Here is a 14,914-nt window from a genome sequence, read left to right on the forward strand (position 1 = left end):
GGCACCGCGTTCGAGTAAAAAATATCCATTTTAATAAAGTCAAAGAAATAGAATTCCCTACAAGAAATAAAATATGATTTAAACATTATTATATAAATCAAGGGGGGGTGTCAAAAGCAGTATGTTGTTTAATAACAAAATAAAGATAGATAGCTAGATAGAGAGATTGAGAGATAGAGAGATAGCGAGAGAAATAGATATATAGATAGATAGATAGATAGATAGATAGATAGATAGATAGATAGATAGATAGATAGATAGATAGATAGATAGATAGATAGATAGATAGATAGATAGATAGATAGATAGATAGATAGATAGATAGATAGATAGAGAGATAGATAGATAGAGAGATAGAGAGATAGAGAGATAAAGAGAGAGACAGATAGAGAGATAGAGAGAGAGACAGATAGATAGATAGATAGATAGATAGAGAGATAGATAGATAGAGAAATAGAGAGATAGAGTTAGAGAGAGATAGATAGATAAAGAGATAGAGAGATAGATGGATAGATAGATAGAGAGATAGATAGAGGGATAGAGACAGAGATAGAGAGATAGATATAGAGATACGTAGAGAGATGAATAGAGAGATAGATAGATCGATATATAGAGAGATAGAGACAGAGATAGATAGAGAGATAGATAGATAGATATATAGAGAGATAGAGAGATAGAGATAGATAGAGAGATGGATAGAGAGATAGATCGATAGATAGAGATACAGTAGCTAGCTACAATGAAATATAATCAGATCTTTGGATAACATTTGCAGGTCTATAGCATATACTGTCAGGAACAGTACGAAGACAGGACCCACTTGCGTACGTTTCTCTCAGTTTTATTGGGAAGAAAGGAAAGGATTGCACACACAATCCGGTGATCGGGGGAAGCAGGTCACTCTGAACGCGGAAGTGGCACTATTGTGCGATGGCGGTGTCGGGGACAGAAAAACAGGTCGATAGCCGGGACTAGAGAGCGAAAAAAGTGATCGGGATCAGCAACAAGTCGAAAGCCAGGAGAGGAAAGTAGACGTGGTCGGGATCAAAAAACGGGCCGAAGCCGGGAAACAGACGGTCGCAAAAACCGGAGTGAGTCAGGGTCAAAAAGCTTGCCTACTGAAAACTGAGGTTCGCAGAAAGACTTACAACAGGTGACAGAAAGACGTGGATATAAATTGTGACAGGGAGCCAATCGGAGTCCGAGGCAGTTGAGGAGCGGGTACAGGTGAAGCATATCGGTAATCATGACAGAAAGAAAAAAAGAAAACAAAAGGAAGAAAGAACAAAAGTACGAAAGAACAAAAGAAAAAGTGAAAAAAGAAAGAGCATAAGAAAGAACGAACGAGTGAGCGAAAGAACAAAGGAAGAAAGTTAAGTAAGGAAAAGAAAGACAAAGAAAGAGAAAGAAAAGGGAGAAGGAGAGAGAAAAAAAGGCCAAAGAAAGAGAGATTGACAGAAAATGAGAGGAAAAGAGAGAGAAAAACAGAGAAAAAGAAAGAAAGTAAGACAGAAAGAGAAAGAGAAAGAGAAAGAGAAGAAAGAGCGGGAAAGAAAGTTAGGAAGAAAAAGCAGGAAGGGTATGGTTTGTATGTATTTTGTCTATTTTTAGGTTCATTGACAGATACTTTTATATAATATAATATTGTTGTTTTGTGCACTATTTTTCGTTTTTTCCAGGTTTTTCCATTTGAAGTAAGAGAAAAAAACAAGAAAGGTCTTTAAGACATCCTATTCATCCAAAAAAAGAACTGATCGATTCATCGATTCTAAAAATATGTGTTAGTTGCAGCCTTGGATAAATGGTATAATGATTTGGACTGGGGGAGTGGGGGGTCAGACCTTTTGCTAGAACCCTATTCGAAGATTTAGTCCCACAACCAAGTTGCGTTTTTTTTCCCATTATTCCCACCAGCGCGCAGGATAACACCTTGCACTGGATTTGTGTCCCGGCTAAAAAAAGGACTTCCCCTATCTGGACGGGGCTGATATGTTTGTTGCGCCATCTTTGTTTTCGAAAAAAAGAAAAGAGAAATCCGTGCGAGCGACAATAGCATTAGGGCCCCTGCAGCCGCCACGGGATTGTGCACACCTCATTGGGTGCAGCGAGAGTGCACCCACATACACACACTTAGAGTGTGTACTGTAGCTTAAGTGCTATAAAAAAAAACAACCACGGCGGTTACATTCGCAACAAGCTCGCTAGCTTGATGCTGCGCTCCACTTTTTTCCTGCCAGTGAAAAAGAGGACAGGTCATAACTCATGATTTAACACTAACTTATCTTACTCCACAATTTAGCTATCGTCACGAACCAGGACAGGAAACAGGAATGAGAACCCAATCGCGTAACGTTACTTACAGTTTATTGAGGAGAAGAGGAATGAGTGCACACTCGATCCGGGGATCGTCGGTCGCGGAAGTAGATCGATCGGAACGAGGAAGTGGTCAAAATCAAACGGATCGGGGCGAGAACCAAACAGGAGCAAAACACGGGCAAAAACGGGGATTCGCAGGGCTTGGCAAAACTAGAACAAAAACACTTTTTGATCTCTTTTTCCCTCCATATTTAAATCTTAGTCCATTTCTCACCTTGTCTAACTCTATCTCTGTCTCTCCAGCAATTCTAAATAATCTGTCAGAGACCAGAAACGGAGACAGGACCCACTTGCGTGCGTTTCTCTTCGTTTTATCGAGAAGAAAGGATAGAACACACGATCCGTAGATCGGTGGTCGCGGGGAGCAGGTTGCTCAGACGCGGAAGTGGTATTTCCGTGGCGAGCGATGGCGGTGTCGAGAGCGGAAAAAACAGATCAGTAGCCGGGACGGTGGAGCAAAAATGTAATCGAGTTCAGTAAAGGGGTTGGAATCAAACAGGAATCACGACAGGAGAAAGTCAGGGTCGAAAACGCTTGCCTAGCAGATGCTGAGGTTCGCAGACGGACTGACAACGGGTGACAGGGAGACGGGGGTTTAAAAAGAGACGAGCAGCCAATCAACATCCGAGGCAGACTGTATATCTATCTACCTTTTCACACATCAACAAACTTTTGTTAAAAAGCTGATTACTATATTTTTGCAAGAGTAAAAAAACAAACCATGTATTTACCAACAAATTCACAATTTTTTTAAAGATGAATACCTTTAATAGAAACCCGTTTTTAATAGAAACAAACAAACCAAAACAAATGTTTTTTTTTTGCTTAAAATACATGGACAAGACGTGTCGGCTCTGAAAAGCCCGACTGAAAGCACATCTGTACAAAATAACAGTTCTGTTATTTTGTACAATATTTGAGCAAGTTAGGTTCATGATGGTGCCCCGAGTGAGGCAAAACTTTGTATTTGTTGGAATTGTATATATATTTATTAGCATTTCATTTGATTCCTACACTTTTTTTGGTCTTTAGGTGGAAGACGACTGGAAGTACGTGGCCATGGTGATCGACCGTATCTTCCTGTGGGTCTTTGTGACGGTGTGCGTACTGGGAACACTGGGACTCTTCCTGCAGCCCCTCATTGCTTTTTTTAAATGAGAGTAAAGAAAACTCACTTACCCACAATTCCTCGATGGGAGTTTCTATGAGAATAACAACATCTGTTCTTCTTCTCACTGTTTTGTCCTCAAAATGTTTTTTAGAGTACACGAAATGTATAGAAATAGGATTTTGGGTGAATATTTGACTCTTAAAACGTTTTTTTAAATTTTTTTAAAGGATTTAATTATAGCTTGAACTGTTCTTTTTGTGACTACACACAACTACGATTTTTTTGCTTTTTTAAATATATTTTCCCGAATAAATACAAAAAACAGGGATGCTTTAAATACACTAAGAGACTGCTGTCACAGTCTTGTTCCACGGACAGACTGAGGAGATTATTTCTTCCTCATGCCATGAGGCTCTTTAACTCCACCCGGGGGAGTAAAAGCCCACATGAAACCCCTCCCCTACATTTGCATATTACCCTAGTGTATTTTCCATATCACTATTTAAATACTCTGTGTCAACACGTTATATTGGGTATTTTTGTATTCTATATCTTTTATTTTATTATTTTATCTTTCAACACAAGGATACTGCTGGAAGTCTGAATTTTCCTACTGGGATGAATAAAGTATCTATCCATCTATCTATCTAACAATCTATCTATCTAGACATCTATCATTCTAGACATCTAGCCATCTATCTATCTTTCTATCTATCTATCTAGACATCTATCTATCTGGACATCTATCTAGACATCTATATATCTATCTAGACATCGATCTAGACATCTATCTATCTAGACATCTATCTTAACATCTATCTATCTGACTATCTGACTATCTATCTATCTATCTATCTATCTAGACATCTATCTATCTAGACATCTATCTTGACATCTATCTATCTTGACATCTATCTATCTATCTATCTATCTATCTATCTATCTAGACATTTATCTATCTAGACATCTATCTAAACATCTAGACATCTATCTTGACATTTATCTATCTATCCATCTATCTATCTTGACATCTATCTATCTATCCATCTATCTATCATGACATCTATCTATCTATCTATCCATCTATCTATCTTGACATCTATCTATCTATCTATCTAGACATTTATCTATATACACATCTAGACATCTATGTATCTATCCATCTATCTTGACATCTATCTATCTATCTATCTATCTATCTATCTATCTATCTATCTATCTATCTATCTAGACATCTATCTATCTAGACATCTATCTAGACATCTATCTATCTAGACATCTATCTATCTATTCATCTATCTATCTAACAATCTATCTATCTAGACATCTATCATTCTAGACATCTAGCCATCTATCTATCTTTCTATCTATCTATCTAGACATCTATCTATCTGGACATCTATCTAGACATCTATATATCTATCTAGACATCGATCTAGACATATATCTATCTAGACATCTATCTTAACATCTATCTATCTGACTATCTATCTATCTATCTATCTATCTAGACATCTATCTATCTAGACATCTATCTTGACATCTATCTATCTTGACATCTATCTATCTATCTATCTAGACATTTATCTATCTAGACATCTATCTAAACATCTAGACATCTATCTTGACATTTATCTATCTATCCATCTATCTATCTTGACATCTATCTATCTATCCATCTATCTATCATGACATCTATCTATCTATCTATCCATCTATCTATCTTGACATCTATCTATCTATCTATCTAGACATTTATCTATATACACATCTAGACATCTATGTATCTATCCATCTATCTTGACATCTATCTATCTATCTATCTATCTATCTATCTATCTATCTATCTATCTATCTATCTATCTAGACATCTATCTAGACATCTATCTATCTAGACATCTATCTATCTAGACATCTATCTTGACATCTATCTATCTTGACATCTATCTATCTATCTATCTATCTATCTATCTATCTATCTATCTATCTATCTATCTATCTATCTATCTATCTATCTATCTAGACATTTATCTATCTAGACATCTATCTAAACATCTAGACATCTATCTTGACATCTATCTATCTATCCATCTATCTATCTTGACATCTATCTATCTATCCATCTATCTATCTTGACATCTATCTATCTATCTATCTATCTAGACATTTATCTATATACACATCTAGACATCTATCTATCTATCCATCTATCTTGACATCTATCTATCTATCTATCCATCTAGACATCTATCTATCTATCTATCTATCTATCTATCTATCTATCTATCTTGACATCCATCTATCTATCTATTTATCTTTCTATCTAGACATTTATCTATATAGACATCTATCTATCCATCTATCTAGACATCTATCTATCTATCTAGACATCTATCTATCTAGACATCTATCTATCTATCTATCTAGACATCTAGACATCTATCTAGACATTTATCTATCTAGACATCTATCTAAACATCTAGACATCTATCTTGACATCTATCTATCTATCTATCTATCTATCTATCTATCTAGACATCTATCTAGACATCTATCTATCTAGACATCTATCTAAACATCTAGACATCTATCTTGACATCTAGACATCTATCTTGACATCTATCTATCTATCTATCTATCTATCTATCTATCTATCTATCTATCTATCTAGACATCTATCTATCTAGACATCTATACATCTATCTAGACATTTATCTATCTAGACATCTATCTAAACATCTAGACATTGGGGCGGCAGTAGCTCAGGAGGTAGAGCGATCGTTTTAGGATTAAGGGATCCCAGTTCGAATCCCGGCTTGTCCGTGTTACATGCCGAAGTGTCCTTGGGTAAGACACTGAAACCCCAATACCCCCAATAAGCAGGTTAGCGCCTTACATGGCTGCACAGATCACGGCCGCTATTGGGAAATGTGAAGCACAATGTAAAGCGCTTTGGGAAGTCATTGACTTGAAAAGCGCTATATAAATGCAGATCATTTCATTTCATTACATCTATCTTGACATCTATCTATCCATCTATCTAGACATCTATCTATCTATCTATCTAGACATCTAGACATCTATCTATCTATCTAGACATCTATCTATCTATCTATCTATCTATCTATCTATCTATCTATCTATCTATCTATCTATCTATCTATCTAGACATCTAGACATCTATCTATCTATCTATCTATCTATCTATCTAGCCATCTATCTAGACATCTATCCATCTAGACATCTATCTGTCCATCTATAAGACCAAAAACTGTAATAATAACGTAATAACCCTTTTGAAAAAATAATACATATTATAAGGCAAGACTTGAAAAAGCTACCTTTGACAGGGAAAATGTAGTAAAATAATAAAATGTTTTGTTTCTTAAATTAACTTGTTTTAATAGTCAGGAATTTATTTTTGTAAGAGAATACCGAACACAATTATGTAACATATTTCATTCTTTTTTTTTAAACATAAAAAAATATTTATTGACCAGAAAATGTTGCAATAAAATAAGAAAAATAAAATGAGAAAATCATTTTTTTTTTCTCCACTAGCAGAAAAATACAGTATGTTCATTTTAATTCTTATTTTGACGCTAGTTCAGGAATTATTTTTGGTAAATAAAATGAAAAATAATAATTAAAAAAAAAAATAGGCGCATGCATGTGACATATATTTATTATTGATGTCCTTTTTTGTAAACTTTAAAAATATATTTGCCGACCATAAAAAGTAAAATAAGAAAATAAAAAATAAAAAATGTTTTTTCCCATACTAGCAAATAATTATCTTGGATTAAATATGATTTTGTTTTAACACAAATTAGGAATTGTTTTTTCCCTAAAATAATCTCAAAGATAAAAATAATGTGCGATATTTTTTATTTAGTCTGTGTTTATATTTCGTTTTTTTACACCCAAAAATACTAGATTGGGAAAAAAAATCTACGGATAAAGTAAAATAAGAAAATCTATAAGAAAATGTTTTTGAATTAAATATGTTGATTTTAAATATTATTTTATCTTATTATGGGGCAGCACGGCGGCACAGTGGTTAGCGCTTGTGCGGCACAGTTCATGTCATGGGAACCTGTCGTGGGTTCAAATCCAGCTCCAGACTTTCTGTGCGGAGTTTGTATGTTCTCCCCGTGCTTGCGTGGGTTTCCTCCGGGCACTCCGGTTTCCTCCCACGTTCCAAAAACATGCATTTCAGGTGAATTGGCCGGTCCAAATTGTCCCTAGGTGTGAATGAGCGAGTGAGTTGTCTGTCCCTGTGTGCCCTGCGATTGGCTGGCAACCAGTTCAGGGTGTCCCCTGCCCACTGCCCAATGATTGCTGGGATGGGCTCCAGCCCCCCGCGACCCTACTGAGGATAAGCGGTACGGCTAATGAGATGAGATGAGATGAGATCTTATTATGATTTAATGATCTATTATTTAAAAAAAATATAAAAAATTAAGAATAAAATGATTGAAATTGGATGATTTAGTAAAATTTTACACTGCACAACTGCTGTTTAAGGTGAAATAAATGATCTTTAAGGTCAACAAAAACGTAGTACAAGAAAATATCCATAAATTATTTGTTCGGAAAGAGGGAAATTATAATTTAAGGGGCTGTCGTAAATTCCTAATCCCAAAAGTGAGAACCACCAGGAAAAGTATGTGTGTGTCTGTGTGCGGAGTCAAACTTTGGAACAATTTACAAGAGGAGATCAAACCATGTCCAAATATTCACTTGTTCAAATTTGTGTCACGAGGTGGAGACCGGACTGGAACGGAGGCAGGAGGCAGGAAGGGAGAACTCAATTGCGTGACGATCAAAACCTTTATTTACCAAAATAAAAGTTGTCCAAAAACTCCGGGACAAAACAGAACAAAAACATTCTTACACACAGAACGGTCAAGTACAGGTTTCCTCCGACTCAAACTAAACAGGACAGGGCATAACAGAACAGAAAAGGTGTAATGAGCCAACACCCGCAATACCCACAACCCAACCTTAAGTAGCAGCCACGCAATTAGCCGATCTGCTTCAGCTGGTGCCCAGGGGGCGGGGCAGAACGGTCGCCACGGCGACCATGACAATTTGAATACAAAAAACATTGCTTGTTATTGTTGTTATTTGTTGTTGAGTTATTGTTTTTGTTCTGTTTTTATTTTAATGTTGGAAAAAATAAAGTTTTCATTCAATGTACCACATAGCTTACTACAATTTTTTTCGAAAAAAAATATTTGTGGACTAGAAAAAGTAGAGAATAAATCTAAATAAGGAAAAACAATACAAAACGATCTGACACGGCAAATAATCTTATTTATTTATGTCCTTATTTTTTTTATTTTTTTTCCACACACGTATTTATTACGTATTCATCCAAATATTTTTGTGGCATATTTTACGGAATAAATAAATTTAATTATGATCGCTTCATTTATTGATTTCTTTATTTGTGAGCTGTATTGTAAACGGTATACTTTGAATAAGGTTATGGAAATTAAATTTAGAGGGAAGAAAAAAAAATGGTGTCTTTTCATTGGAACAGTAAGATTCTGCAGCAAATATGGAGCCCGTTTTTTGGAGTTAGCATTAGCCGCGCCGGCTAACTCATAAAAGATCTTAAAACAGGCTTGGAATGAATTGATGCATTCCTATTCTATTTTAAGTATAAGAAATATATAAATAAGAGAAGAAGAGCTACATTGGACACCTAAGTCCATTTAAAAATACACACAATCGACGAACAAAACATGAAAGGAGGAGGACGCAGGGAAACAAGAACCAGAACAGGATCAGGACCCAAACGCGTGACGTTACTCACACAAGCCTTTTTTCTTACGGGAAATGGGGAGTCGTGCATGATGGGCAGCAGTCTGGCGTGGAATGATAGGAAGCCAGAGGCCGACGAGATCGATACCAATTGCCCGATTTAATATCAGACAGATGGGGTCGATACCGGACAGGACCGGACAGACAGGATTGATATCAAAACGGGATATCGAAATTAAACAGGACAAACTAGACGGGAACGAAACTGGAAACCAATATCAAACAACGGAACAGACAGGATTGATATCAAAACAGGATATTGAAATCAAACAGGACAAACTAGACGGGAACGAAACTGGAAACCAATATCAAACAACGGAACAGACAGGATTGATATCAAAACAGGATATCGATATCAAACAGAACAAATTAGACAGGATCGAAACGGGAAACCGATATTAAACAACGGGACGGACAGGATTGATATCAAAACTGGATATCGAAGTTAAACAGGACAAACTAGACAGGATCGAAAGTGGAAACCTATATTAAACAACGCAACAGACAGGAATGATATCAAAACGGGATATCGAAATTAAACAGGACGAAATAGACCTGAATGAAACTGGAAACCGATATCAAACAACGGGACAGACAGGATTGATATCAAAACAGGACATCGAAATTAAACGGGACAAACTAGACGGGAACGAAACTGGAAACCAATATCAAACAACAGGACAGACAGGATTGATATCAAAACAGGACATCGAAATTAAACGGGACAAACTAGACGGGAACGAAACTGGAAACAAATATCAAACAACGGGACAGACGGGATTGATATCAAAACAGGATATCGAAATCAAACAGGACAAATTAGACGGGAACGAAACTGGAAACCAATATCAAACAACGGGACTGACAGGAATGATATCAAAACGGGATATCGAAATTAAACAGGACGAAATAGACCTGAATGAAACTGGAAACCGATATCAAACAACGGGACAGACAGGATTGATATCAAAACAGGACATCGAAATTAAACGGGACAAACTAGACGGGAACGAAACTGGAAACCAATATCAAACAACAGGACAGACAGGATTGATATCAAAACAGGACATCGAAATTAAACGGGACAAACTAGACGGGAACGAAACTGGAAACAAATATCAAACAACGGGACGGACGGGATTGATATCAAAACAGGATATCGAAATCAAACAGGACAAATTAGACGGGAACGAAACTGGAAACCAATATCAAACAACGGGACTGACAGGAATGATATCAAAACTGGATATCGAATTTAAACAGGACAAACTGGACGGGAACAAAACTGGAAATCGATATTAAACAACGGGACGGACAGGATTGATATCAAAACAGGATATCGAAATTAAACAGGACAAATTAGACGGGACCGAAACTGGAAACCAATATTAAACAATGCGACAGACAGGATTGATATCAAAACAGGATATCGAAATTAAACAGGACAAACTAGAAAGTTCAGGGCAGGCATGAGTGTTGGAAGATGTTGTTTACAGAACGGGACGTACTGCTGGTAAGATAATCAGCACATCCAGACGCAGGACGGCGGGCGTTGTTTTGAGAACAAGGCCCTGATGACTTAGAAACGCTCGGTGTTGTTTTGAGTATTCCAGACATCGCGACGCTCTTCTCCGAGATGGTGAAGCGCAGGGGGCTTCATAGGCACGCCCATGGGAGGAGCCGGCACCCCATTATGCGGGGAGAAGATGGCCAATAGGAGAAAGCTAAAGGACTTGAGAAAAAGGCTTCCCACAGACGCCAACGACCGTTTTCGATGGAGTACACTTAGTTCAATTGTTAATGAAATTAAATCTGCCCCCGTGTGAAAATGTCGGCTTTCTTGTTCACAGACTATTTTTTCGGACTATTATGACAGCATCCCCTGATCTGGAACCGACATGAGGGCAAGGAAAAACTCAAAAACCTGAGGAAAATGGAGAAACCTAGAGAAGGGACCGAACAATTTGGTAAACGGTACATTTTGATATTGATATCTCCCTTTCTCTTGAAGTTGAGACTGTCACGTAGCGGAGCGGGAAACAGGAAAAAAGGACCCCTTTGCGTAGCCGGAAGGGTAGATTAGAGAGAAAGAAGAAAAGATAAAGAAATAAGAGAAAGAGAGAGAAGTAGAGAAGGTAGGACAAAAGAGAGAGAGAGAGAGAGAGAGAGAGAGAGAGAGGGAGAGAAAGCATGAAAAACAAGAGCTAAAAAGAGAAATAGTGAGAGAGGGAAAAAAGGAGAAACAGAGCGAAAGAGAGAAGGAAAGAAAGGAAAGGAGAAGGAAAGAAAGAGAGAAGGAAAATGGAAGAGAGAGAGAGAAAGAGAGAAAAGGAAAAAAGGAAGAGAGCAAAAGAAGGTAAAAAGACAGAAAAAGAGAGAGAGGGAGAGAAAGCATGAAAAACAAGAGATAAAAAGAGAAATAGTGAGAGAGGCAAAAAAGGAGAAACAGCGCGAAAGAGAGAAGGAAAGAAAGGAAAGGAGAAGGAAAGAAAGAGAGAAGGAAAATGGAAGAGAGAGAGAGAAAGAGAGAAAAGGAAAAAAGGAAGAGAGCAAAAGAAGGTAAAAAGACAGAAAAAGAGAGAGCGGGAGAGAAAGCATGAAAAACAAGAGATAAAAAGAGAAATAGTGAGAGAGGGAAAAAAGGAGAAACAGAGCGAAAGAGAGAAGGAAAGAAGGGAAAGGAGAAGGAAAGTAAGAGAGAAGGAAATGGAAGAGAGAGAGAGAGAAAGAGAGAAAAGGAAAAAAGGAAGAGAGCAAAAGAAGGTAAAAAGACAGAAAAAGACCAAGAGGAACAAAGAAAGAAAAAAAGAGAGACAGAGAGAGTGAAAGAGAGAGAGAAAGAGTGAGAGAAAAAGGGAGGAAGAGAGAGAGAGAAAAAAGAGAAAGAAAGAAATATAAGTACAGTGTCTTTGTTCGAGGCACCTGGCTTTGGCAACATCAAGTTGACATACTTCAACCTGCAGCTTGTTTTTCTCTTGCGCTTCTCTGAGTGTTGTCTCGCGGGCCGGATTCAATCCCTTAGCGGGCCCGATCTGGCCGGCGGGCCGCCTGTTTGACACCTGTGGCGTAGAAGTACACACAATTTATTGGGGGAAGGAGGGGGAGGGTGCGCACACTCGAGTGGATTAGAAATCCAAACAAAAGACAAGTTGTCCAAAACAAAAAAAAAGAAACAGACCATAAAGAAAACAGGATCAAATACGGGCAGATTCGCAGAACTAGGCATTGAACAGGTTTCCAAAAGGCGTGTTTAAGTACCCATAGGAGTAATCAGGAAACGCAGGTCAGCCGGTGTCCAGGGGCGGGGCCGGCTGGGCGCCATGACAACCGTGCAGGACACGACAGTGACTCGATGCACATAAAGTGCATGAATCGGAATTTGCAAGTGTGAAAATCCAAAATACACGAGTTCCCCTGACGTTGTGTCCTAAATGCGGTATTTTGAAGTCGAGTCGAAGTAGAACGAAGTTGAGTAAATTTAGTAGTTTGTCGAGAACCGGCTTCTTCGGCTCGGCTCACTAAAAGGAACCGGCTCTTTCGGGTCCTAAACGGCTCTTAGGGTTGTTCGGGTTGCTTCTTTGATCCCTACATGACCAAATTATTATGTAAAATGATGCACAAAATGACTTAAAAGAAGGGGGGAATAGAACAAAAAAGAAAAAAATACCAAAATGAAAAAGTAGTGAAAATCTGGGAAAAAAAGAAACAAAAGGAAGAGAAAAAAAAAGGAAACATTTAGAAAAAAGCCAGAAAAAAAGAAAAGAAACGTAGGAAAAACATAAAGGGAGAACAAAAAGAAAAAAGTAACAGCTTGAAAAAAAAAAAAACACAATGAGACTTTTTTTAAAGGAATAAAAAAAAAAAAGATAATTTTGCATTGCCGGAAACTCAGCAAAATGTCAAGTTTTGGACAAGTTTGATAATGACTTAGTTGCCACACTTGGGATTGCCGTTGCTCACTGTTGTTTCAAGCGTTGCTCACCTACTTTGTGTGAACGCTCAGACCCGTAAGGAAAATTAGAGGGAACATTGCATAGGAGTAATCAGGAAACGCAGGTCAGCCGGTGTCAAGGGGCGGGGCCAGCTGGGCGCCATGACAACCGTGCAGGACAGGACAGTGACTTGATGCTCATAAAGTGCATGAATCAGAATTTGCAAGTGTGAAAATCCAAAATACACGGGTTCCCCTGACGTTGTGTCTTAAATGCGGTATTTTGAAGTCGAGTCGAAGTAGAACAAAGTTGAGTAAAGTCAGTAGAGTTTGTCGAGAACCGGCTTCTTTGGCTCGGCTCACTAAAAGGAATCGGCTCTTTCGGGTCCTAAACGGCTCTTTGGGTTGTTCGGGTTGCTTCTTTAATCCCTACACGACCAAATTATTAATGCAGGTCAGCCGGTGTCCAGGGGCGGGGCCGGCTGGGCGCCATGACAACCGTGCAGGACAGGACAGTGACTTGATGCTCATAAAGTGCATGAATCAGAATTTGCAAGTGTGAAAATCCAAAATACACGGGTTCCCCTGACGTTGTGTCTTAAATGCGGTATTTTGAAGTCGAGTCGAAGTAGAACAAAGTTGAGTAAAGTCAGTAGAGTTTGTCGAGAACCGGCTTCTTTGGCTCAGCTCACTAAAAGGAATCGGCTCTTTCGGGTCCTAAACGGCTCTTTGGGTTGTTCGGGTTGCTTCTTTAATCCCTACACGACCAAATTATTAATGCAGGTCAGCCGGTGTCCAGGGGCGGGGCCGGCTGGGCGCCATGACAACCGTGCAGGACACGACAGTGACTCGATGCACATAAAGTGCATGAATCGGAATTTGCAAGTGTGAAAATCCGACCCCCCCCCAAAAGCTCCAAGAAGAAATGGAAAGCGGCGACGGTCCAGCAAAGCGAAGCTCCGGGTGCTAAAAGGAGAGACGATACATTATTAACCCGGCTGTACGGATGAATATTTGACACGCTTTTCCTCTCGGATAGCGACAAGCTAACGTGTTTCTTTCCATCCGACATTTTCGACGTTTCGTTTTCGTATCTTCGCCGTAAAATCGGCGTCGGGACGATCGGCGAAATATGGAGTTTTCTGGTGATGGGGCGCGCTGGAGCGTACGTAAGCCGAAGAGACTCTCTCGTAAATAATTCATTCTTGGGAACTCACAACATGCATGAGTGCTCAAAGACCTCTCTCTCGCATATTTTCAGAGCATCCTGGAAGAAGAATTAGAAAAATAGAATGATAGGCAGAATGAAAGACAGAAGGAAAGAAAGAAAGAACAAAAGAAAGAACAAAAGTAAGAACAAAATTAAGAACAAAAGAAAGAACAAAGAAAAAGACAGACAGAAAAAAAGAAAGAAAGAAAGACAGACAGAAAGAAAGAAATAGAAAGAAAGATAAAGGAATAGAAAGAAAGACAGAATGAGAGACAGAAAGAATGAAAGGCAGAATGAAAAAAAGAAAGAAAGAAAGAACAAAAGAAAAAAAGAAAGATCGTTTTTAAAGGAAAAAAGAGCAAAAGGAAGAAAGAAATACAGAAAGAAAGAAAGACAGAATGAACGACAGAAAGAAAGAAAGAAAGAAATAGAAAGAAAGAAAGACAGAAAGAAA

At 38.1% G+C, this 14,914-nt stretch overlaps 1 protein-coding gene across 1 annotated transcript in view; it reads left to right on the plus strand.

Moving 5' to 3' along the window:
* LOC148360355 (neuronal acetylcholine receptor subunit alpha-3-like) overlaps positions 1–4,129 on the plus strand; it is a 42,533-nt gene extending 38,404 nt beyond the window's left edge. The window contains exon 7 of the mRNA XM_088343949.1: positions 3,409–4,129. Within this exon, the coding sequence (XP_088200075.1) occupies positions 3,409–3,534 (126 nt within the window). The 3' untranslated portion in view covers positions 3,535–4,129. The remainder of the gene's footprint in view (positions 1–3,408) is intronic.
* Positions 4,130–14,914: the final 10,785 nt, after the last annotated feature.

The sequence above is a fragment of the Urocampus carinirostris genome, chromosome 9 (assembly GCF_059441175.1).
Source record: "Urocampus carinirostris isolate Australia breed hairy pipefish chromosome 9, RoL_Ucar_1.0, whole genome shotgun sequence".
In the NCBI taxonomy this organism is placed as follows: Eukaryota; Metazoa; Chordata; class Actinopteri; order Syngnathiformes; family Syngnathidae; genus Urocampus; species Urocampus carinirostris.